The sequence below is a fragment of the Ambystoma mexicanum genome, chromosome 5q (genome assembly GCF_040938575.1).
Source record: "Ambystoma mexicanum isolate Mex_15411 chromosome 5q, UKY_AmexF1_1, whole genome shotgun sequence".
Taxonomy (NCBI): domain Eukaryota; kingdom Metazoa; phylum Chordata; class Amphibia; order Caudata; family Ambystomatidae; genus Ambystoma; species Ambystoma mexicanum.
Window position 1 is genome coordinate 154183974 of NC_090933.1, and position 22951 is coordinate 154206924.

At 44.7% G+C, this 22951-nt stretch overlaps 1 protein-coding gene across 1 annotated transcript in view; it reads left to right on the forward strand.

Moving 5' to 3' along the window:
* Positions 1 to 22951, forward strand: part of TMEM200C (transmembrane protein 200C) — a 543806-nt gene that overhangs the window by 487269 nt on the left and 33586 nt on the right. Inside the window, exon 3 of the mRNA XM_069620664.1 lies at positions 11646 to 14057. Within this exon, the coding sequence (XP_069476765.1) occupies positions 11683 to 13308 (1626 nt within the window). The 5' untranslated portion in view covers positions 11646 to 11682 and the 3' untranslated portion in view covers positions 13309 to 14057. The remainder of the gene's footprint in view (positions 1 to 11645; positions 14058 to 22951) is intronic.

Genomic DNA, 22951 nt, shown 5'->3' on the forward strand with positions numbered 1-22951 from the left:
GCCTGCGGATGAGATATTTGCAGTGGGCACTCAAGACGCAATGGTCGCAGTCCTCCGGCAGGATGTCGGACCTGGTTCAGGTGCCGCCCTCGGTCGCCCGGGATCTTCTGTGGTGGGCCGTCGAAGGCAACTTGATGAAGGGGGCTCCATTTTGGCTTCCCTGGCCGGAGGTGACGATCGTGACGGATGCATCCCTCACGGGATGGGGAGCTCATGCCAACGGGCTGACAGTCAGCGGTCGTTGGTCTCCGTCGGAGTCCAGACTCCATATCAATCTGTTGGAGCTGAGGGCTGTCAGGCTAGGCCTGAAGGCTTTTCTGCCGACTGTGCGAGGAAAGAGTGTCCTGATCCTGACGGACAACACAGTGGCCATGCACTACCTCAACAAAAAGGGGGGGCAGGGTCACTTCCTCTGTGCAGGGAGGCGATGCAGCTCGAGTTCTGGGCCATCCAGCAGGAAGTTTCGATCTCGGCAGTTTATCTGGCCGGAGACGAAAACGTGACGGTGGACGCTCTGAGCAGGCAGAGCGCGATCTCTCACGAGTGGGAGTTGGCTCAGGAGATTCTCCTGGAGATCTTCGCCCTTTGGGGGACCCCTCAAGTGGATCTCTTCGCCTCCAGTGTCAACCGGAAGTGCGAAAGGTTTTGCTCGCGGCAATTTCCTTCAAAAGGAGCCTTAGTAGACGCGTTTGTGGTGGAGTGGTCATTCCCGCTGCTGTACGCGTTTCCTCCAGTCCCCGTCATCCCGCAAGTGCTGCGGAGGTTACGGAAGTTCGGTTCCCGGATGATCCTCATTGCTCCGGCGTGGGCTCGGAGGACGTGGTACCCGGACCTTCTCGACTTGTCCATCTGCCCTCCACGTCGTCTTCCCTACCGAGACGATCTGCTCTCACGGGAGGGGGTCAGGTTCTCCATCCAGAGGTCAGATCCCTCAACCTTCACGCTTGGCTTCTGAAAGGTTGAGGTATAAGGATTGGGACCTCCCTGAAGACGTGATGGAGGTGTTGCTTTCGGCCCGAAGGCCAGCAACAAAGTCTCTGTACCGTTGCCGTAAGTTCTGCGACTTGTGCAGAGTTCAGAATATGGATCCTTTTGCATGTGACATCCCCATGGTTCTGTCCTTTTTACTTTCTTTGGCCTACAGGGGCTTGCAAGTGGGTACCATTAAAGGTTACCTGGCGGCGCTGTCCATCTTTAAGCGCTCGTCTGAAGAGTGTTCTTACTTTGAAATCCCTTTAATTTCACAGTTTCTGAAAGGGCTCACTAATGTGTTCCCTCCGTCACCTTTCCTGGTGCCCGGTTAAGTTTCTTATGGGTGCTCCGTTTGAGCCTTTACATTCTTGCCCTTTGAGGCTGTTTACTCTGAAAACTGTGTTTTTAGTTGCGGTTACTTCCGCTCGCAGAGTGAGTGAGTTACAGGTACTTTCAGTTAAGCCACCCTTCACTGTATTTCACAAGGACAGGGTTGTCCTTAGAGTTCGTCCTTCTTTTCTTCCGAAGGTAGTGACGGAATTTCATTTGGCCCAGAAGGTTGTTCTTCCGGCATTCTATCCTCCTCCGCATCCTGGTAAGGAAGAGGAGAGGCTCCATAGGCTTGATCCTAGGAGAGCTTTAAGCTTTTATGTTTCACGCATGTCTCGGGTCAGAGTGGACGATCAACTCTTTATTGGTTATGCTGGAAAGCGTTTGGGGAAGCTTTGACGAAACAGACTGTCTCGCTGGATTATTTTAGCCATCTCAGAGTGTTACCGCTTGGCGGGTAAGGACCCACCGGCTGGCTTGCGGGCCCATTCTACCAGGGGTGTGGCTGCATCTACTGCCCTGCAGAGGGGTGTTCCTATTCGCAACGTCTGTGATGCAGCCACCTGGGCTTCAGTACATACATTTGTACGTCACTATTCCCTCGATTCCATCCGAGGACAGGATCTGGCCTTTGGCAAGGCGGTCCTTTGCTCTGCTATTTGATTGGCTATTCTAAATTTTGATTCTAAATTCTTTCCCTCCTCCTTTCTCTGGTACTGCTTTGGGAGTCTGTCATAGATTTGGAATACGTCGGAGGACCCAATCCCCTCGAAGAACAAGTTACTTTCTTACCTGGTAACGTTCTTTCGATGGGATGGTCCGACGACGTATTCCATATCGCTCCCGCCCTGCCTTCCCCGCTGCAGAATTTCTTTTGCGATTGCAGCTTACGTTCCGCAAGGCTTTGTGTCTGACTGGCAGTTGACTAATGTCACGTTCTTGGGGAAAAAACTACAACTGAGGCTACGGGCGTCGTGCGTCCTACTTATCACATCGGATGACGTCGGAGGAGGTCCTCGACGACGGCGTATCGACGTCATCGACGCAGGACGCAGAAAAAAGTTTCCGAAGCAGCACAGCTGTGGTGATTACATGTCATAGATATGGAATACGTCGTCAGACCATCCCATCGAAAGAGCGTTACCAGGTAAGAAAGTCACTTGTTCTTTGGAAATATTGTCCCAAACAAAAGGTATTGGCACAAAACTTTTTCTTTTCTATTTAGTACAACCTTAAATAATGTCTTCTGATGATTTTGATTTAAAATTGTCGTCAAATATTTAACATTTTCATTTCCATCAGTGGGTGAATTTTCACACACATATCATATCCAAAAATGCTGTCTTGCACACCACATCAGAATCGTGATTTTGAGATGAGGCACGTTTTGGGATGATAATAGTAAACGCCAACACATAGAGATCCCTGTAGTGTGGGTGAAGAATGTTGTAGCTTCCTTCCACAATGCTCTAAACAAGGACTCATATAAATTGAGTGAGGTAGGCATGGGTTTAATCGTATTGATTAATATACAGAATAGTAAAAGTATGACTCCTATATCACTGTAGTCTTCTACCAACGTGTTTGTCAATACCAATGACACCTCACATTTGGATACTTGGTTTCATCCAGGTTATCTCTGTAGAGTCAATACTCTTTAATGAGAACTTTTAAACAGAAAAGTCATGTCATTGGGAAGAATACACAGTTGAGTAAAGCTAACATTGAATGCAAATATGAATCCTGTATTTGAAATGGATGCGCAATTACTTGAAACAAGCTAAAGAAATTCTTACTGCATGTTCTATTCACAAATGACCTACTGTGACTCATAACGTTCACAGATGTGCCCATGCCTGCTCTGGTGGTTACAGGTACATTAATGTTGCCCATAATAAGACTTTTGCCTCAAGCAACCAAATCATATATGTAGCCTATGTTATGCTACTACAAAGGGTAACAACCATAATACATTGGTCTCACATGATTGTTTAATGGATTTTGTAGCTGGAGTAAATCATAAAATGTATTGATTAGTGTTCAGGAAGAAATTGCTTAGTCACTTAGACAGCATGCATGAAGTGTATTTGTGTTTCCGTGCTGTTTGATACAAACCTTGACACTAACCAACCTTCTGTCCTCATCATCCTCAATCTCTCTTCTGATTTTGATACTGTCAAACATGCCATCCTGCTCAACCGGCTCCATGATAACCTGGGTCTCACTGGATATCACCGGTCAGGCCCTGGCCTGGCTGACCTTTCTCTCTGACCGACCCTCCCAGGTCCAACATGGGTCCTTCCTCTCCTCTATCTTTCTCTCTACCTTTGGTATTCCCCATGGGTCTAATTTTTCTCCATGGCTGTTCAACCAATACCTGGCACCTCTTGCCCACCCCATAGCTGCTCTGCTCCAACTTTCAGTGATATGCGGATGATACTCCTCTCGCTTTCAGGCTCCCCTCAGCTGCCTCTTCTCCCTCTCTCATCCCGGATTGTCTGTCCGCAATCCAGGAGTGGTGTGCCGCCAATGATCTCTGCCTTAACGCTAGTAAGACGGAGATCCACCTCATCGGCTCACCAGCACATTCCATTCCTCTCACCCTCTTGCCGCTCACTCTGGGCCCTCTTCCTGCTCCTACCTGTGAGGCTAAGAACCTCAGAGATATTCTTCCTTGCCTCACTTTCCCCCCAGAAGCTCACTGTCTCCAGAGCTCTGGTTCTCTCTTGGCTGGATTACTGCAACAGCCTCTTTCTAAATCTACCTACCTCCACTCTGTCCTCTACAACTGATCCAGAACAGGACTGCGAGACTTGTCCCTGGCCTCAAGCCCAGGGATCATAGCTCTCCAGCACTAAAATCTCTTCATTGGCTCCCAGTAGCGGCAAGGATCAAGTTCAAGACCCTCTGCATCGACCACAAGGCTTTCTGGGGCCTGGGACCGCAATACCTCCAACTCTCTCTACTGTAATATTTTCCTTCTCGAGCTCTTCGCTCCTCCACCTTCAACAACTTGAGGGTCAGTTGCTTCTCCAAGCAACGAGTTGGGGGCAGATCTTTCTTTGGATTTTGCCTCCCTCTGGAACAGCCTCCCTGCCTCTCTGAAACTTTAGTAGAACCATCTCCAGTTCCGGAAGCACCTCAAGACCTTCCTCTTTGCTTCTGCCTTCTCTCTTCCTAGCCCCTGCTGATCTCCTGTGTGTTACACGCAACCCTCTGAATTCGAACCCAGATCCCTGCCTGTCCAGCTGCAAACCTGCACTGGCTCTCAGCACCCCCTGCACTTGTGGTCTGTATCTGTAATCCTACAGTCCCCTCTTCTGCACTTATTAGACACTTGTTGTGTGCACTTCAAGCACTAGCCACCCGCCACCTGGTGGCTGCACTACTTGTTGTTTCCTGATTCCTTGTCCATTTTCCCCCCACCCCCGGCACTTCTCCCCTGCACTTGCGCCACCTGAATGTCACTAGGCCTAGTAAGATCATTGTTTCTGTCCTCCCTCTGTTTCCCCTCCCTTGCTTTGTCGTGCCTTGAAACACTTGTGTATAGGCATGTCATGAATACCATATCACATCATCTCAACTAACATGCAATCCAGCCTAGTAATGAGGAGCCTCTTCCGGTGGACACTAGATTTTGGACCTCAGCGCCCTCCTGTTACTTGCAAATTGTGTCTGTCGCATGAGGCCGGTAACAATGGAGTAATTGTGGTTCCTCCACTCTGTTTTTGAAAAAGTATTCTAGTTTTGGTTAAACTTAGTTTTGCTCATGAGCCAAAAGCAACCACACAAATGAGACTTGACTATTTTGGAATAGTAAATAATGTATTTTTGGTAAAATTGCCCTTTAAGATGACACGTGTTTCGACGGTCCACACTGTCTTTTTCAAATCAGGGCTATACTCTGTATTTGAAAAAAAATTATACCCATCATTGGGAAAATATAGACATGAGAACATTTTTGTTAAACAATTATTAGGGATGAACATTCATACACATTAAACACACCATGTTTGGTAGACAACAAGGGAGGGGGCTCAGGGAGGATTAATTAGGGTGAAAAAGAATCAAAAATCAAACCAAAGAGAATACAAAACATTGTTTAGGTCTGTTAATCATCTTTATCATTTTGGATAATACTGTATTCTGTTCATTTGAACTGCAGCATGGTTATAAACACTGTCTTACCCAATTGTTTGTCTTGACAATTCAAAATAAGCCTTTCAGCATGCGAAAAAATCATGGGTTTCAATCCCAGCCTACCAAAAAAATCTGAGTGTAATAATTGTCCATACATAATTCTAACATCTTCGCTAATTACGTGTCCAATCCATATTTAAATTGGGATGTTGTTGGAAGATACGATAACCAATATGTGTGTTGGAAACTATATTCATTTGGGCATTTTAAAGCTGAACTCTGAATAGATTCAGCATTTCTGATGTCTAGAAAACATCTTTCTGCATGTTTAACATGCGTTTTGCCATAATTGCACGTAATAAATTTAGCTTTGAGCGAGAGGTTTGGCAGAGTCTTTACACTATTGTGCACATGGAGACATTGCGTTTAAATGAAAGCACAAATTCACTCTCTATTACATGATAGACGTGGTACGTAGATAATACTACGCGCGTACGTTATGTATCGGCATGGCTTCCCATCTGATTCGTGCATTTTCAACCCCATGTTGGGGCTTACTTGAAAATGCCTGGCTTCCCGACGTTTGTGCTAATCTGTCCGCGTTCGCTAGCAGACTGGATTGCATACCTAATATATTGTCAATGCGGTCACCTAGCAACCACCCTAGTCCTTCCATGTCTAATGCGGCCGCCATTTTGTGAGTGCCGGCTAGTTTTTTTCCAAGAGACTTGCCGACAACAGTCATTGTTGATTTTTAGTAACTCTATTATCCCACGTGTTGTATCTTTCCTAGTTAATAATCATTGTTGTACCTGTACTGTGTGCATTGCGAAACTGTCCGCAATCACAGTTGGCCAGTGCTGGGTCAATTAAACATGACACGGCATTGGAAGCAATTGATTACATCTATTCTCAAGACACAGCATCCAATTATCAATCTGTGAAAATGTTGAAAGAGATGTTACTACTAACTTTACAAAATAATGTTTTTTTTGTTCAATGGCGAGTACTACAGACAAAGGAGACGTGTAGTCATGGGCGTTAAATACACCCCAGCACTGGCCAACTTAGTCATGTCCATGTATGAAGATCAACATATATATAAGGATGAAGCTTACGATGAGAAGATCATTCTATGGATTTGTTTTATAGATGAAGTCCTGCTAATTTGGAAAGGAGAGGTCAACATTTCCGAACAAGACCCAATCAGAACCCTTTAGGTATAGAATTCACTGGGAGTACCAGTACATCAGAGATAAACTTTTTGGATGAAACCATTCATGGGATCAATAATCAAATTATGACAAGAACCTACAGGAAAGAAACCGAGGCTAACTCAACGTTGTTCGCAACCAGCTGCCATTACAACCATGTAATCAAATATTCCCAAAGGAGAGTATATACAAGCACGGAGGAACTGCATGGAACAAAAAGCTTTTGATGAAGAATGCGATTTGTTAACATCAAGATTCTCAGCTAGAGATTATGCGAAGAGGAACATAGTGAAAGCACGAAGTGAAGCATGAAAACTCAGGAGAGAAGCTACTTTGATCTCAAGCAAGCAAGAAGTCTGTAAACCAGAACAAATACGCTTCATTACAACCTATTGCGTAGACAACTCTATCCTAAGAAAGCTCTTAAAGAGGAATTGGCACCTTTTGAAACTAGATCTGCATATTAGAGATCTAATTGAAGATAGCCCTTTATTGGTTTTCAGACAAGCAAGGACATTGAAGGACATTTTGAGCCCCTCTCTTCTCCCAGAAGAAAAGCTTACAGACACTCTCCCAGGGCTACCGCACTTACCTGCGGGCTTTAGGAAATGCAGTTCATGTTCTATGTGCAAATATGCAATACAGAAGTCTTTGAGGACAAATTTGGAATCAAACACAAGATCACTGACGTTATATATTGTAAATCTAAATTTGTTATTTATGCCATCATATACCAATGTGACCTAGTATACATAGGAAGCCCCATCAGAGAGCTGAGAGTAAGAATTCGAGAACACATGTCAAGCATTGGGAGCCAGGACGTTAATTTACCATTCGCACATCACTGGCAGAGGAATCATGAGCTGAGTGACAAGAAAACCATCAGGTTCTTGGGCCTAAGAAAAGTGATACTTGGACCTAGTGGAGGAAATCAAGAACTCAAATTAAGACAGGAAGAAGCTAAACTATTTTGTAAATTCTGGATGGTTGAGAAGGGCCTAAATTCAGATAATGAGATGTCTTCATTTCTATAAAGAATGGCGAATGAGTTCCGAAGATTGTAGTAAAATTTGTTCTAAAGGACGAGTATCAATAACTTATTACAATGTATGTATGAAGAAGAGTCATCATTAGTACAACAGATTTAATATACTCATCCAGTTATCAACTGAAGAGTAAAGGGGAACACTACACCTTAACAATGTAACTCTGACCACATTTACATCAGATGAATGCCGCGTTAGTAAAACCCAAGGCTATATCACTCATACAAATGTGGTATTGTTCCAAGGATAAGTAAGAATATTCCATTGGAATGTATGTATGGTTAAGAATCACCATCAATACACACATAGGTCACCTATAACCATTTATATATCACCAATTGATTTAATATATTCATTTAGTTATCAACATAAGAGTCAAGGTGAACACTATACCTAAACCATGTAATTCTGGTTGCATTTACATCAGATGAATGCCGCGTTAGGTGTAGTAAAGGCTAAGGTTGTAAAAGTGATATAAATGAGGCATTTTTAATTCCAAATAATTTTGTTTGTTGTTTGTTTATTGTGCGCACCGGACCCTGAGGTAGCAGGGCGCATTTGACAAGAGGGCTTACAACTTGGTTACAGAAGTTACAATATACAGAGCATGGGGAAAAAACACATTTTTCATAGCTCCACAGGGTGAAGGTACGGCAGTAAAGTACAGATACAAAGTGGTTACAGAGGTTTGAACTGTGCAGAGCATGGTAAAGGCAATTCTCTTAGCTCCACGGGTGAAGGTAAGGCAGTAAAGTACATATACAAAACGGTATGCAGACAGCAGGTCATCATATAGCTGACGTTTACAAGATAGCAAATCTTTATCAGGTATAGTACATGTGGTGGGTGCATAGGGAGAGTGAGGGTTACATAGAATTCTCAATGAGCCATTTTATTGTGTTCTTTCTGAATTTGTTGAACGTTTGGTCAGATCTGAGAGCGTGAGGTAGGGAATTCCACAATTGAGCTGCCCTGACTGGGAAGCTGGACCCTCCAATAGTGGTCAGTTTAAATCTAGGCACTAGAAGGCAGTTGGGACTGACTGTTCTTGTTGGTCTAGTGGAGATTTTTCTGGTAAAACGTTCTGTTAGGTAACGAGGGGCTTTGTTATTTAAACATTTGTGGATGAGGGAGGCAGATTTGAGGTTAATATTTTCCTGGGTAGAGAGCCATTTGTGTTTCCGTCTTATTTCGGAAATATGTACTCTTCTAGGAATAGTCATTCCATAAGATTGAACAGGTCACTGCAATGTAATTAAGCAGATCCAAGCAAAGAACAATGCATGAGGAAAGCATTACAGATGATGTCAAAATCACAGAAATGAGTCACGCAATATTCATTTGTATTTTACAATTTTACAATGATTGCGGACAGTTTCGCAATGCACAGAGTACAGGTACAACAATGATTATTAACTAGGAAAGATACATGTGGGATAATAGTTACTAAAAAATTAACAATGGACTGGTGTCGGCAAGTCTCTTGGAAAGAAATTAGCCGGCACTCACAAAATGGTGGCCATATTAGACATGGAAGAAGGACTACGTGGTTGCTAGGTGATCGCATTCACAATATATTAGGTATGCAATTCAGTCCGCTAGCGAACGCGGACAGATTAGCACGAATGTCGGGAAGCCAGGCATTTTCAGGTAAGCTCCAACATGGAGTTGAAAACGCATGAATCAGATCAGAATCCGTGCCTATACATAACGTACGCGCGTAGTATTAACTAAGCATCACGGAATAATCAGAGAGCAAACTTGTGCTTTTAAAAGCAACGGCTCCATGTGCACAATAGTGTAAACACTCTGCCAAACCTCTCGCTCAAAGCTAAATGTATTATGTGCAATTACGGCAAAACACATGTGTTAAACATGCAGAAAGAGGTTTTCTAGACATCGGAATTACTGAATCTATTCAGAGTTCGGCTTTAAAATACCCAAATGAATTTATAGTTTCCAACACACATATTGGTTATTGTATCTTCCAACAACATCCCAATTTGAATATGGATTGGACACGTAATTAGCAAAGATGTTAGAATTATGTATGGACACATTACTTAAACTGAGGTTTTTTGGCAGGCTGGGATTGAAACCCATGATTTTTTCACATGCTGAAATGCTTATTTTGAATTTTGAATTATCAAGACAAACAACTGGGTAAAACAGTGTTGATAACCATGCTGCAGTTCAAATGAACAGAATACAGTATTATGCAAAATGATATCAAGATGATTAACAGAACTAACCAATGTTTTGTATTCTCTCTTTGGTTTGATTTTTGATTATTCTTTTTCACCCTAATTAATCCTCCCCGACCCCCACTCTCTTGTTGTCTACCAAACATGGTGTGTTGGATGTGTATGTATGTTCATCCCTAATAATTGTTTAACACAAATGTTCTTGTGTGTATATTTTCCCAATGATGGGTATAATTTTTGTTCAAATACTGTGTATAGCCCTGATTTGAAAAAGACTGTGTGGGCCGTCGAAACACGTGTCATCTTAAAGGGCAATTTTACCAAAAATACATTATTTATTATTCCAAAATAGTCGAGTCGAATTTGTGTGGTTGCTTTTGGTGCATGAGCAAAACTAAGTGTAACCAAAATTAGAATAACATGCAATCCAATAGCCATTCACTAGAAAATGGATTGCTAGAAAGTTCTTTTTGAATCTCTCATATATATGAAAAGTGAATATGTGTGTTTGTTCAACATGTTCAGCATACTTCCCAGCATGCTACAAACTTGAAATTTGGCATGTGGGTAGGGTCCATGGTGTAGACAACACAAGCACAAAATATAACAAAAATGTAAGTGGCCTGCAATATGCACCCCTACCATATGGTTCTTTGCGCTGTAGTTCTACATAAACCTCAGCAGTTCATTGTTCCTAACTTGCCACACTATCAGCATTCTAGCTGACATTAGCGGCACTAATTTTTGAAGTCATGCGGGTGACACAAAATGGTGCTTGTGTAGTAATGTGGGTGACAGGAAATGTTGCCTGTCTCTTCAATGGTGTCCGCAATGACATTGTCCATCACATTGTGGCAAGTCGCTCATGATAGTTATCGGAACTTAATTTCCCACGGAAGTTGATGAATGTATGCCATCTCAACAGTACGAAGCTTACATGCTTCAGCCCTATATGTACAGCACTTATGTTGAGGGCACTGCTGCCTCGGCTGTAGATCAGGACACCAATAAAGTTGCACAATCGCAACGCTCCAACTCAAAGTAGCTGGAATAGATTGCATTTTTATTCAGATAACAAAAACAACCTTGCAATATCATCATCATCTATATTTGTTCATTAAATGATCTTCAAAATAGGACTGAAGTGGGCATTACCGTTAGAAGCACGGGTACACCTGCTAGTCGTAGTATAAAAGGGAACAAACGTGTATTCCACACCTACTGGGCAGGGAAAATGTCACTTCTCAATAGTTTGACTTTCTTGCACAGACTCAACCTAGTGCAGTCATAATGGCCCCCGACCTTCTGCCTAGAACATACCTCACGGCGCTCAGGAAACTAAAACGACTGGAAGATATCACGTCAAGGCACAGCTACAACCCTGATAGCACACCTTCTTTGTCTCAATACAAAGCACTGCAATATTGCCTTGCCCTTTTCTCCCAACTAACCAACCCCACTCCCGATCTTCCAGATCCATCAGAGCACGTGGAAACCATGGAAATGGCAGTGATGTTCAGTTGAAATCCTAATTACATAACAGGACAAAAGTCTCTCAGATTAATACATTGGGCCATTTTTTAAACATACTGTCCTACCGGTCTGGAAAACTACTATGGTTAATACTTTCAGTTGCTGGGCTTGAGCTTCTTTTGTATATCACCATATAGATTTGTGCTGCTATGTTTGCAGAATGTAAATGCCTATTGTTTCTGACTCTTTATTTCTTTTCTTTGCAGGAGCTGGAATAGCTAGTGGTCTAATCCTGATGCCACCATGATTGCAACAGGAGGCCTCCTGAGGATTTCTGCCAGGAAGCAAGATCCCCTTCGACCGCAAAGTCAAGTTCCTAAACCCAAGCGAAAAGCTAAAAAGAAAAGAAAAAATGATGTGGTGGTGGTGAAGGGAAAACTCAAATTGTGTTCTATCTCGGGACTGATTGCGCTATTTGGTATTTTGGTACTATTGGTTGGCATTGCAATGGCGGTGATTGGGTACTGGCCTAAAACAAACCAGGTTTACCGGGACAGTAAAAGTTTTATTCAGGCCAAGCAGTTGTCAGAACCACCTGAAGTGTCAATTGGAACCAAAAACCAATCACTGAACCACCAAGGTATTCATGGAACTGGCACAGAGACCCGTAAATCAAACATCAGCAAAACCACTGGTAGCCGCCAGCCAGCTAACTCTACTGGCTTCTTTTCTAAACTTTTTTCTGGTTATTTGCACTCAGATAAACTCAAAGTGTTTGGTCCCTTAATTATGGGCATTGGAATTTTCCTCTTCATCTGTGCCAATGCCGTCCTACATGAAAATAGGGACAAGAAAACCAAGATCATTAATTTAAGAGATCTCTACTCTACTGTAATTGATGTTCATAGTCTGCGATCCAAAGACATCGCTCCTCTTAACGGATATGTCAACTATGTTCAGTCGCGCAGCCTTGATGTGAAGACAGGTGATTGTTTTGGCCCTGGCATGCTGGCAAAAAGCTCCTGGCACACGGCTTTCAGTGGCTCTCTGAACCAATCCCCACTGGAGTTGGATGACAGGCGGACTTCATCACCTAAAACACTGAAGCAGCTAAAGGAACCGTCCAGCCAAACGGATGCTGTGTACAGCATTTATCGGGAGCCCTGTAACTCTGCGGTGCCTGAGGATCAGACGGAGTCCCGAGAGAGGAATGCAGACTTACCCTCCACTCAAAAGGATTGGGGAAAGAGTAGCGCAGGATCCATTGTGGGTTCTACTCTGTGCGCCTTCGCCCTCCCAATTGTAGAGTTGGACAAATGTCTCTTGGAGAACACAAAGAATTCTGGGCCAAGTGAGAAGGCTGTCAAAGAAATCCCAAGAGTAGACTTTGAAATGAGTTTGACCGATATCAGTCAGGTAAAAACACAGACACAAAAACACTTGCTGATGAGACGACAGAGCACAAGTTGTTTACCCGATTTCCGGAGGCCTGTATCAACAGAGTTTTGCTCCCAGTTCCGAAGCTCCTCTTTAAGTAGCACAGATTTAGACTCCAGCCTTCTGGTTAAGGCCTCCACTTGCCTCCACTCCAAAACCATGGATCATGCGGATCCGTTCCATAAACCATCAGTGATTAGAAGGGATTCCGACAGCTCCAAATCTGATCACTCTAGCAATAAGGGCTACACCCCCCTGGAGGAGGCTGGCACCTCCTTTGAGTCCACAGACACTCCGACCAGTAGAACGCAGGATTGTGAAGACTGTGACCACCCGAGCGAAGAGCACTCGCTTGACAGTATCAGCAAAGAGCAAGTAGTCAAGAAAACTCCCAAGCTTGAGAAACAGTACACAAATACGGAAAAACTTTTTATGATTTCCAGGTCGCATGCCACTTTGGAGGATGAAGACTTGGAGAGTGCTAGCATATAAAACACAGTTTGTTAATATATATATATATATATATATGTAATATATATGTATATATACATAGATCTATTAGATAGACAGTATATGACATTGTTTGAGCCATTCTCTTGTGGTTTTATTATTAGACATTGGTCTATATCCAAAGATCATGCCGCACATTAACCTTATAGTTCAATTAATGATTCAGGCGACTTTAAGCAAAAACGAAAGCACCTCCCTTGACAAGTCCTAGATAGTGTATGTCTGATTGTGACTATACTGCATTTTCAATCCAAGAAGCCAGCCTGGTAACCACCACACCTTTCTTTATAGCCTGTGCACTTTATAATGTGTTTCCTCATGAGATGGCTCTGCTTTGTCCTGCTGCTAGCACAATTTCAGTCACTGCCTTGAATTTATTGAAGTTATTCCACATCTTGGATTTGACTTTCTTGCCCTTAGAGCGAGCCGCCTAGTCCAGCAGACATTTTGCATCAGTGCATCCCGTTGAGTTTATGGAAATTCTTAGTTTGCCTTGCAGAATATTATCATGCTAAAAGGCCCGCTTTTCATTCTGGGCCAAGTGGGTTTCTGGAGCATGGTCCATCTGCCCTATATTATGCCTGAAAACAATCCTTATATCTTTCCTAAGCATCCTTGTGGACCTACATGCATACCTTGGGTTCCATGTAGCACGTCGTGTGATCGCGTGATCACGGTCATGAGGTCATCCGAGAAAGCCAATCTTTTTTGGAATTGGGGAACAGCTTCAGGTATTCACAGTAACTGAGCAACATCCATGAACTGTAAAGTGTGTTTGTGTGTCTGATTAGCAATACTTTGAGGATAACTTGCGATCATGATTGGTGCCTGTCACTCACTTCCCTGTTCCACTCCCATCATAGTGGAGTTCCATAGCACTCTTCTGCTGTGGAAACCCATATGTGGCTGCAGAGTTACTCCACGATAATGGGCTTTCAACTTGTACATAACAAGCACTGGTGAAGCCAGCAGCTTTGGCTCTGGTCTAGGTACGGCATATGCGTTTGCCAGGTGCCGCCTTTACGGAACTTCCTGCCCATAAGATGTCAGCAGCTGCAAAATGGTGGGAGTACCTGGGCCTGTGATGAAGTGTCCGTCACATAACTGTTGGCTTGCCAATGCTTGTTTTAAACAGGACTTCAGTGCAAGGAACAGAAATGCGGACAGATATTTGGTTATAAATCTAGTGTAAGACGTTTGTATTACACTAGGAGCACATTCAGCACAAACTGTATCACTGCAAAGAGGGACTTATCTTTTCTGTTACATATTACTTAACTAGAAAAGGCCCTCCTTGTTGTGATACTGTTGGTTGTAAGCCGAGATAAAGGGCGGCCTTTTTAGCTTTGAGCTTGTTAGGTTGATGGCACATTTACAGCAGCAATTAAGACATCTGCCAGAAGACCGCTTGGAAACACCCCTGGTAGTGCCTATACAGTGCAGTTTAATGTTACTGTGTAAGAGGGCAAGCACAAAGATCCCAGGTGGGTGGGTTTTGGGCGGATAGCAGCAGGTAGTGGGTGGAACTGGCTATAGGGATTATCTTGGGCCTAGGCCGTAAATGGGTGGGTAAATAACCAAACTATGCCCCCCCCCCCTTCTGTATATACTGCAATGCAACAGTTTCATATTTTAGGTACTGCTAAAGTACCACGTTATGGCTAAAACTAAAAATGATGGAACTGGCGCGTGCACAGGGGATGTGCTAGGGACCCCAGGAATGTCCGATAATACAAGATGGCTGTCCAGATACAGGCTTAGTCTCCATTTGAATATTAAAGGCAAAGACTATCCTTAAAGCAGACATTTCTTTACTGTGTTTGAACTCGTTAAATGCAGTGTAAACTGGGGATAGCCTTCCTGTCGCCCATGCCGAGCCATGGCCTTTTATCATCTGCACTGGTTTATGTTTAAGGATTTATAGAGCTCTCGCGCGCCCCTCGCCTGTGAATGGAAGTGCTCCTGCAAGAGCGCTCACAACGCCCAATCAAATCAACATCCGGTTTCCGGAATGCGTGAAATGTGTTGCACTACAATGCTGTGTAAAACGTGACCCTTTTCCGCCCATAAGTCACTTTGGAAAGTCTGCTGTAGAGATATCGCGAGAGCGCCCGCTCTCGCGAGATCTCGCGCCCGACCAAGCCCCGCCCCCGCGCGCTACGCGCGCATTACGGGGAATAGCGGAGGACGCGATCGGAGCGTCTCCCCGGCTCCTCCGAGCACGGGAATTCGGCAGGACTTGCCAGAGACTCTGCCATACCATTACAGCCCCTTATGTTGTTGGCCACGTTGGCATCTGATGTTGCAGCACCGCTTGTATCATCTATAAGGGCAAATTTATGTTTGTTGCAATAAAGCCCTTTTGGACAACACACAGCCTCCTGCCTCCTGAAGTTTATTTTACTACATAAATTGGCGACGAGGACCACCTCCAGGAACCGCGCAGAGGCATGCAGGGAGCAACGCCGCCCCCACCCTTTTTACAGACGCCAGGTAGGCCTGCTATACCGTGGCCACAATGGCAGCCCCTGTTTACAACGTATGTGGAGGCAATGGGGGGAGCAGGATTCACGGCGGCAAGACGCAGAGCCATGCTATTAAACGCCCTAGGGGTGGAAGGACAAAGAATATTCGAGGGCCTGGCTTTGATTGCGGTAGAAGACGACGATGATGATGTGTTCAAGGAGGCAGTCAGAAGAATAGAAAAGAGGTTTGCCAGTAAGGAAAACACAGTGCTCCACAGGATTCGGTTTTACACGCGGAAACAAGAACCGTCAGAACCTGTCGACGACTACATCACGAAATTGAGAGAACTGGCAGCTTTGTGCAACTTCGGCACCAATGCAGAGGACCGGATATGCGACATGTTAATAGTCCACACCAACAGCCGGAAGGTCCAAGACAAATACATCATGGAAAAAGAAGTACAGTTGGAGAAGGCAGTGGAAATAGCTAGGGCTGTGGAAGAAACGGCAGGAAGAAGAAAAGAGTTTGCAGGTACCCAAAGTTCCCCTGAGGTACAAGCAGTAGGGTTCCGTCCCAGAAAAGAAAAGTTCATTCCTGATTCAAGAGAAGGGAGAGCCAACAAGAAAGAACCCCTCAAGTGCCATAGGTGCACCAGCACAAAGCACCTAGCGTTCGACAGAGAGTGCCCAGCCAGAGACAAAGAATGCACAGTATGCAAACGCATAGGGCATTTCTCAATAGTGTGCAGATGGCGAAACAAGAAAGTCACAAGTCTGACCTCAGAACGCGTGGCAGAAAGGGATTCCTCATCGGAGGAAGAAGGAAGGCCCACCGTAATCATGGTGAACAGTACACGAGCCAGGAGAGAAAAGCCACACTGCATGATCAAGATCGACGGCAGAGAGACAAGGGTCATGGCAGACTCCGGCTCTGACCTTACCATCTTACCCCTACAAACATACAAAGATATGCTCGGGAAAGAAAAAGTAAAAGTACTCACCACGAAACACAAGCCGACGGTTTTCGGTGGAGCATCGGTTGAACTACTAGGGTACATCAACGGCAAAGTCGAATTTAAAGGGAGGGAAACTTACACCAGAATATACTTCAGCCACGAAGGGCCTCCAGTGCTAGGTTGGGATGACCAAGACAAATTAAAGATCAGACTTGACCCCAGCACGGAAGAGCAAGTCCTATCCATAGGTGCGAGGAGTGAAACCGTAGTCAAGAGCGAATACCCAGCACTTTTCTCGGAGGAGCCGGGTCACATCAAAGGTTTTCTACACAAAATTGTCCTCAAAAGGAATGCCATTCCTGTCAAGCACCGAGTGAGACCAGTACCAGCCACAGCGAGGGACACCCTCAAACAACAATTGGACAAAATGAAGAATGAAGGGGTGATAGAAGAGATTGAAGCATCCGAATGGCTGAGCCCAGTCGTTCTCATAAAGAAACCCCATTCGCAAGAATTAAGAGTATGTATAGACCTGCGCAGCTTAAACTTGGAAGTCGTCACAGACAATTATCCGCTTCCGAGCATAAATGAACTCATACTTTTAATGAAAGAGGCCAAAATCTTCTCAAAACTAGATATGCGCAATGCATATCACCAAATCCAGCTCCATGAAGAATCAAAACCTCTCACGGCATTCATCACCCCGTTTGGCACATTCCAATTTACCAAAATGCCCTTCGGATTATCATCAGCTGCCTCAGCGTTTCAGCGCATGATGGATGCCCTCCTTCGAAAGGTCAAAAATGTAGTTTACTTCCAGGATGACATATTAGTCTATGCAGGTGATAAACCGACACATGATGCCACTCTCAAACTAGTACTCAACAAGTTACAAGATGCGGGAGTCCGCCTACGATACGAAAAATGTTCGTTTGGAGTAAAAGAAGTCGAGTACCTGGGATACAAAATTTCAGAAAAGGGCATCAGCCCCAAACAGAACCTGATGCAAGCCATCATCAAAGCACCCAATCCCACCAACAAGGAAGAGGTGAGATCATTTTTAGGCTTAGCAGAATATTACGCAAAATTCATACCCAAATTTTCTGAAACCACGTCACCTCTACGTGATCTTCTCAAGAAGGGGTCCGAATTCCTGATGCAAGATCCCCAAAAGGCGGCGATAGACACCATAAAACAACATATTATGGAAGCCCCGTGCCTTCAACCGTTCAATCCCAAGTGGGAAACAGTCATCACCACTGATGCCAGTGCATACGGACTGGGGGCAGTACTTACGCAGAGGAGGGGTGACACCGAACATGTGGTGGCCTTTGCATCGAAGGCGCTATCTGAAGCAGAACAGAACTACTCCACCATCGAAAAAGAGATGCTAGCATGCGCATGGGCAGTAGAGCACTTCAGGACTTATGTGTGGGGCACCAAGTTCAAGCTGGTGACAGATCACAAACCACTCATCCATATGCTCAGTCCCGGAGGCACCAAAGCCTCCACTCCCAGACTAGCTCGCATTGCCGCGAAATTACAAGAGTATACATTTGAAATCCACCACATATCTGGCTGGAAAAACTCGCAGGCTGACTGCATGTCGAGACTACCGGAAAACAAAGAAAGGGCTACCCCATTTCTACAAGGGGAGTGCATTGTTGCTTCCATCTCGGACATAAGGACGCCAGAATATCTTGAACTCAGCGAAAAGCACTGGCAAGAAGAAGAAGGAAAAGACCCAACCATGTCCGCCATTCGAAAATGGATCAAAGAAGGCTGGCCAGATGAAAGGGTGCTACCTGAGGGCATGAGGCCATATTGGAAGGTACAAGAGGAGTTATCCGAAACACAAGGGATAATCATGAAGTCGGATCAAATCGTCCCCCCCACAGGAATGAGACGCACAATTCTCTGCAGGGCCCATGCGGGGCACTTGGGAAACACGATGACTCGCCGCAGAGTCAGAGAAGCATATTGGTGGCCATCCATGGACCAAGAAATTCGCTCCATGATAGAGCGATGCCACGAGTGTTTAAACAGCGACAAAAGATTGAAGATTCGCCAAGCACCTCTCATACCAACCGAGATACCTGAAACAGTATGGTCCAAAGTGGGCATAGACTTTATCGGACCCCTGGAAGCGATGTCAGCAGAACACAAGTACGGAATTGTACTAGTCGACTACCTATCCAAGTGGGTGGAAGCAGAGTTTGTTCCAAACATAACTACAGAGACGGTTATAGAGGTGCTCACCGAAATTTTTCAAAGGGAAGGGCTCCCCAATGAAGTAGTCACAGACAATGGAGTGCAACTAGTTTCTAAAGACATGGAGGAGTTTCTCAAAAAGAACCACATCAAGCAAAAGAAGGCGGCCCTGTATCACCCTCAAGCAAATGGACTCGTGGAAAGGGCGAACAGGTTCATAAAAGGGGCTATCCAACTTGCAATGGCCTCGGGCATGGACCCCCTCAAGACTACAAAGGAAGCCATAGCAGCACATAGACTCACTCCGAATGGCATTACCCATGTATCCCCGTTCAAAATGTTGAGAGGGAGGAGTGCGGCATCAACGCTCATCCCGCCTTGGCTGTCAAAAATAAGAATAGATGAAGAGGTAGACATGTCAGAAGTTGTATGGCGTATCACAAGAAACAAGTCACGCATGAAACTGTGGAGCGACAGAAGAAGGAGAACGAAGCAAGCGCCCAGCATTGAAAGGGGGGACTGGGTTAAAATCAAACTACCAAGGAAAGATCAAGACACAGGTTCCCGGTATAGTCAACCCATACAAGTTACCCATAAAGGGACAAATCATGTCCGCACAGAAGACGGGCGCGCGTGGAACTTCGAAAGAGTAGCTTTGTATCAACGCAGACAAGAAAGACTTAGGACTCCAGAAACCCCACGCACAGAAGCAGAAAAGGAGGATGTGGGGAATGAAGAACCAGAACCAGGGAGAAGCGATGGAGAGAGAGAAGAACCAGAGAGTGAACCGGAAGAACCCTATGTAAGCCCTGAACCGGTTCCGCAGGGACCTTGCCTGGGAACCGGTGAGAGGCCCAGAAGGGAGCACAAAAGACCGGTAAGATTCAATGACTTTGTGTTACAGTGACCCTACCTCCCTTTTGATAAAGGGAGGTGTGTAGAGATATCGCGAGAGCGCCCGCTCTCGCGAGATCTCGCGCCCGACCAAGCCCCGCCCCCGCGCGCTACGCGCGCATTACGGGGAATAGCGGAGGACGCGATCGGAGCGTCTCCCCGGCTCCTCCGAGCACGGGAATTCGGCAGGACTTGCCAGAGACTCTGCCATACCATTACAGCCCCTTATGTTGTTGGCCACGTTGGCATCTGATGTTGCAGCACCGCTTGTATCATCTATAAGGGCAAATTTATGTTTGTTGCAATAAAGCCCTTTTGGACAACACACAGCCTCCTGCCTCCTGAAGTTTATTTTACTACATCTGCGTGTGGGCTATGTTAGACACGCCCGCAGTGTCGCATCCAAATCCCATTGTTTGGTTCGGTTTTCCGCAAACACTGAAAATGTGTCAGATCAGACCATATACGCCTTCTGGGGTGTGTGGGGTATGGCTGGGGTCTTGTGGGGATCATTTCGTGTTTCATTCATTTTGCAGTTGAAACCATGTTGCTGTTCAGTAGTTCCATCTGCATGGAACTCTGAGGAAATTATCGATGGCCTGTCAAAAAAAAAAAACTATTGTCATTAAAAGATTATTTCCAAGGACCTGCTCGTCTGATCTGGAACAATGCCGATCACAATGGATTCCTCATGTTTCTGTGTAAGTCAAATGTGCAGACCTCAGGATCCCCTATTCTGCTATAAATAACTTCTTGCAAATTGGACCAATCACAATATTACACAAGCACATTGCATATCAGGTATATTTCAAAATATTTTTTGCAGGGGAATAAACACTTTCATTTGAGAATGTGGGAGGGCCAGTCCATGAACAGAATCTCCTAGCAGAGCCTTAAGTGCTCCTTGGTTTGATTAGACTACAGTTCCCATCAGCCCTCGTCAGCATAGTTAATGGAGGAGGATCATGGGAGTTGTGCTCTAAAACACCCGTAGAGCTCCAGGCTGCAGACTCCTGGACAAGAACAATGTTTGGGGTAGAGGGACACGGCAGGAACAAAAACGATAATTTCTTAAAAAAGTGAAATGTGTAAAGCCCTCCGTGCAAATGTCCAGCATCATTCGTGCTGCAAAATAGCCTGCTGTTTGATGAAAAATACTACAATACCAGTGCTTATAAAATATCCACCGCTGGTGGAGGGCAACCTCCTCCGTTCACTGGCAAAAAATTGAAAACTCTGCATCGAACCCCCAAAGATCACTACGTTTGACAAGGCTCCTATTTTCCTGGGTTCCAAAGCGCATCAAACCGCAGGAAGCCTGCCTTTGTAAACTACAAGTCACCACACGTGCACGGAATTACACCCTGATCTTAGGCGAGGGAGTGGGGAAATGCTGGTCACGTTCACTATTTATCTGGCCGTTTCGCACACATGGTGGTTAAATGTACAGGCCAAGGTCACTCGAACTGCGAAGTATATTTTGGAAAGGGAATTATGGTTACCAAGTTGTCCATCAGTGCAATCTATTGGGTACACAGTTTTGAACATCTGAACACCTGCTTAACTGAAATTGTTCACACATTTAGAAAAAAATAACTGACGAACTCCTTGAGGCAGAATGAACATTGCTCTTACGACATATATCATCGCCACTATGCACTTTTGGGCCGTGGTTTGCAAAAATGTCTTAACATGGGGAAAGTCCCATTGAAAATGTTTTGGTAAATCAGGCCCGTGCAAACTATTTAGGCCTAGACTCTTTGAGAAGCAACGTTGGGCATGCTACTGTATTACAAAGAGGTGTTTTTCACAGACACGAGGAGGTCTTTTACATTGTCATGGAAAGTGAAAAATGTCAATGCCCACGTTTTCACAGCACAGGAAATGTGCCTGAACAGGCAGCAGGACATGCCTTGCCGAGATCCTGCGCTTCAACAAGCCGGCTGCTTTCATAAGCAACACCGGGTCTTCTGAAAGGGTTTCCTTGTGCGTGTGACAACTCGTTTCAGAGCAGGATAGTCTCAGCATCACATGCACAAGCAACCCACGTTTCAATACACTTTTTCAGTAGTTTCTGCATGGGCAACAGAATACAGAAACAGCGAAAACCTCAACTACATGTTGTAGCTGTCCCGACTGGTATATAAGTTCTACAATGTAGAGCATTTTTTTCTTAGGGTGAGTAATGTGACCAATTAAAACTGCAGAGCCCAACTTCCATTATTCGTTCAAAAGGGTTTCCTACCGAATCACAATGAGATATGTTTCAAATTAAAAATTCCGGACATACTTATCTTCCCATAGTGCGTTTTACTTTTATGCAAATCAACAGTATTGGTTTCTATGAAGAGAAACGTTATTGTGTGATCTGGCCTGAGACCATGCCTTTGGCCCTCCCCGTCTACCTCCAAGTATCAGAGGGTTCCCCCAGTAAATGTTTCCCATTTCCAGCACTGTCTGTCTCCTGAACATTGCATTTGGAAAACCTTAGAGGGAAACAATTCAAAACAAAACAAACCTAAGAAGCATTATTCGATGTTTCAAAGGAAAGCACGGATCCATGTGAAAACACGCAAATCGGAGCTCTTTTAACTGTTCCCCCAATAAAGCCAATATATTGTATTCCCGGGGACCAAGTTGACACCGTGTGTACTCTAGAACATAATCCTTCCTGTGGTGACAGCATCTTCAAGGGGGCATCGCCGAAAGTCCCATGATCTTGTGCTTGGCACCTTTCTGTCGCACTTATAACAGTGTCATATAATGTCCCATATTTTGATGGTTTGTGACACGTTTTGCAATTATTGTGCAGAGCATCATGCATTGTCCTTCAGTGATCAGACAACTGGTTTGCGTGTTTCTTTGGGTTTAGAAATGTGTTTTTCCTTTGAATTCAGCAACTTGTAGATCTGTTTTTCCCCCATTTGAAATTTAGGAAAGTCCCAGAAATATAGAAACCGGAGAGCTCTGTAACAGTACAGTCAGCATTAGCACAGTTCCAGAATATTCTGGAAAACCCTGTTTTTTTGAGTGCTTTTCGATTTGGTCTAATGTTTAGGTTTATCATGGCTTAAATACATGCATTGTATAATGGAGGGG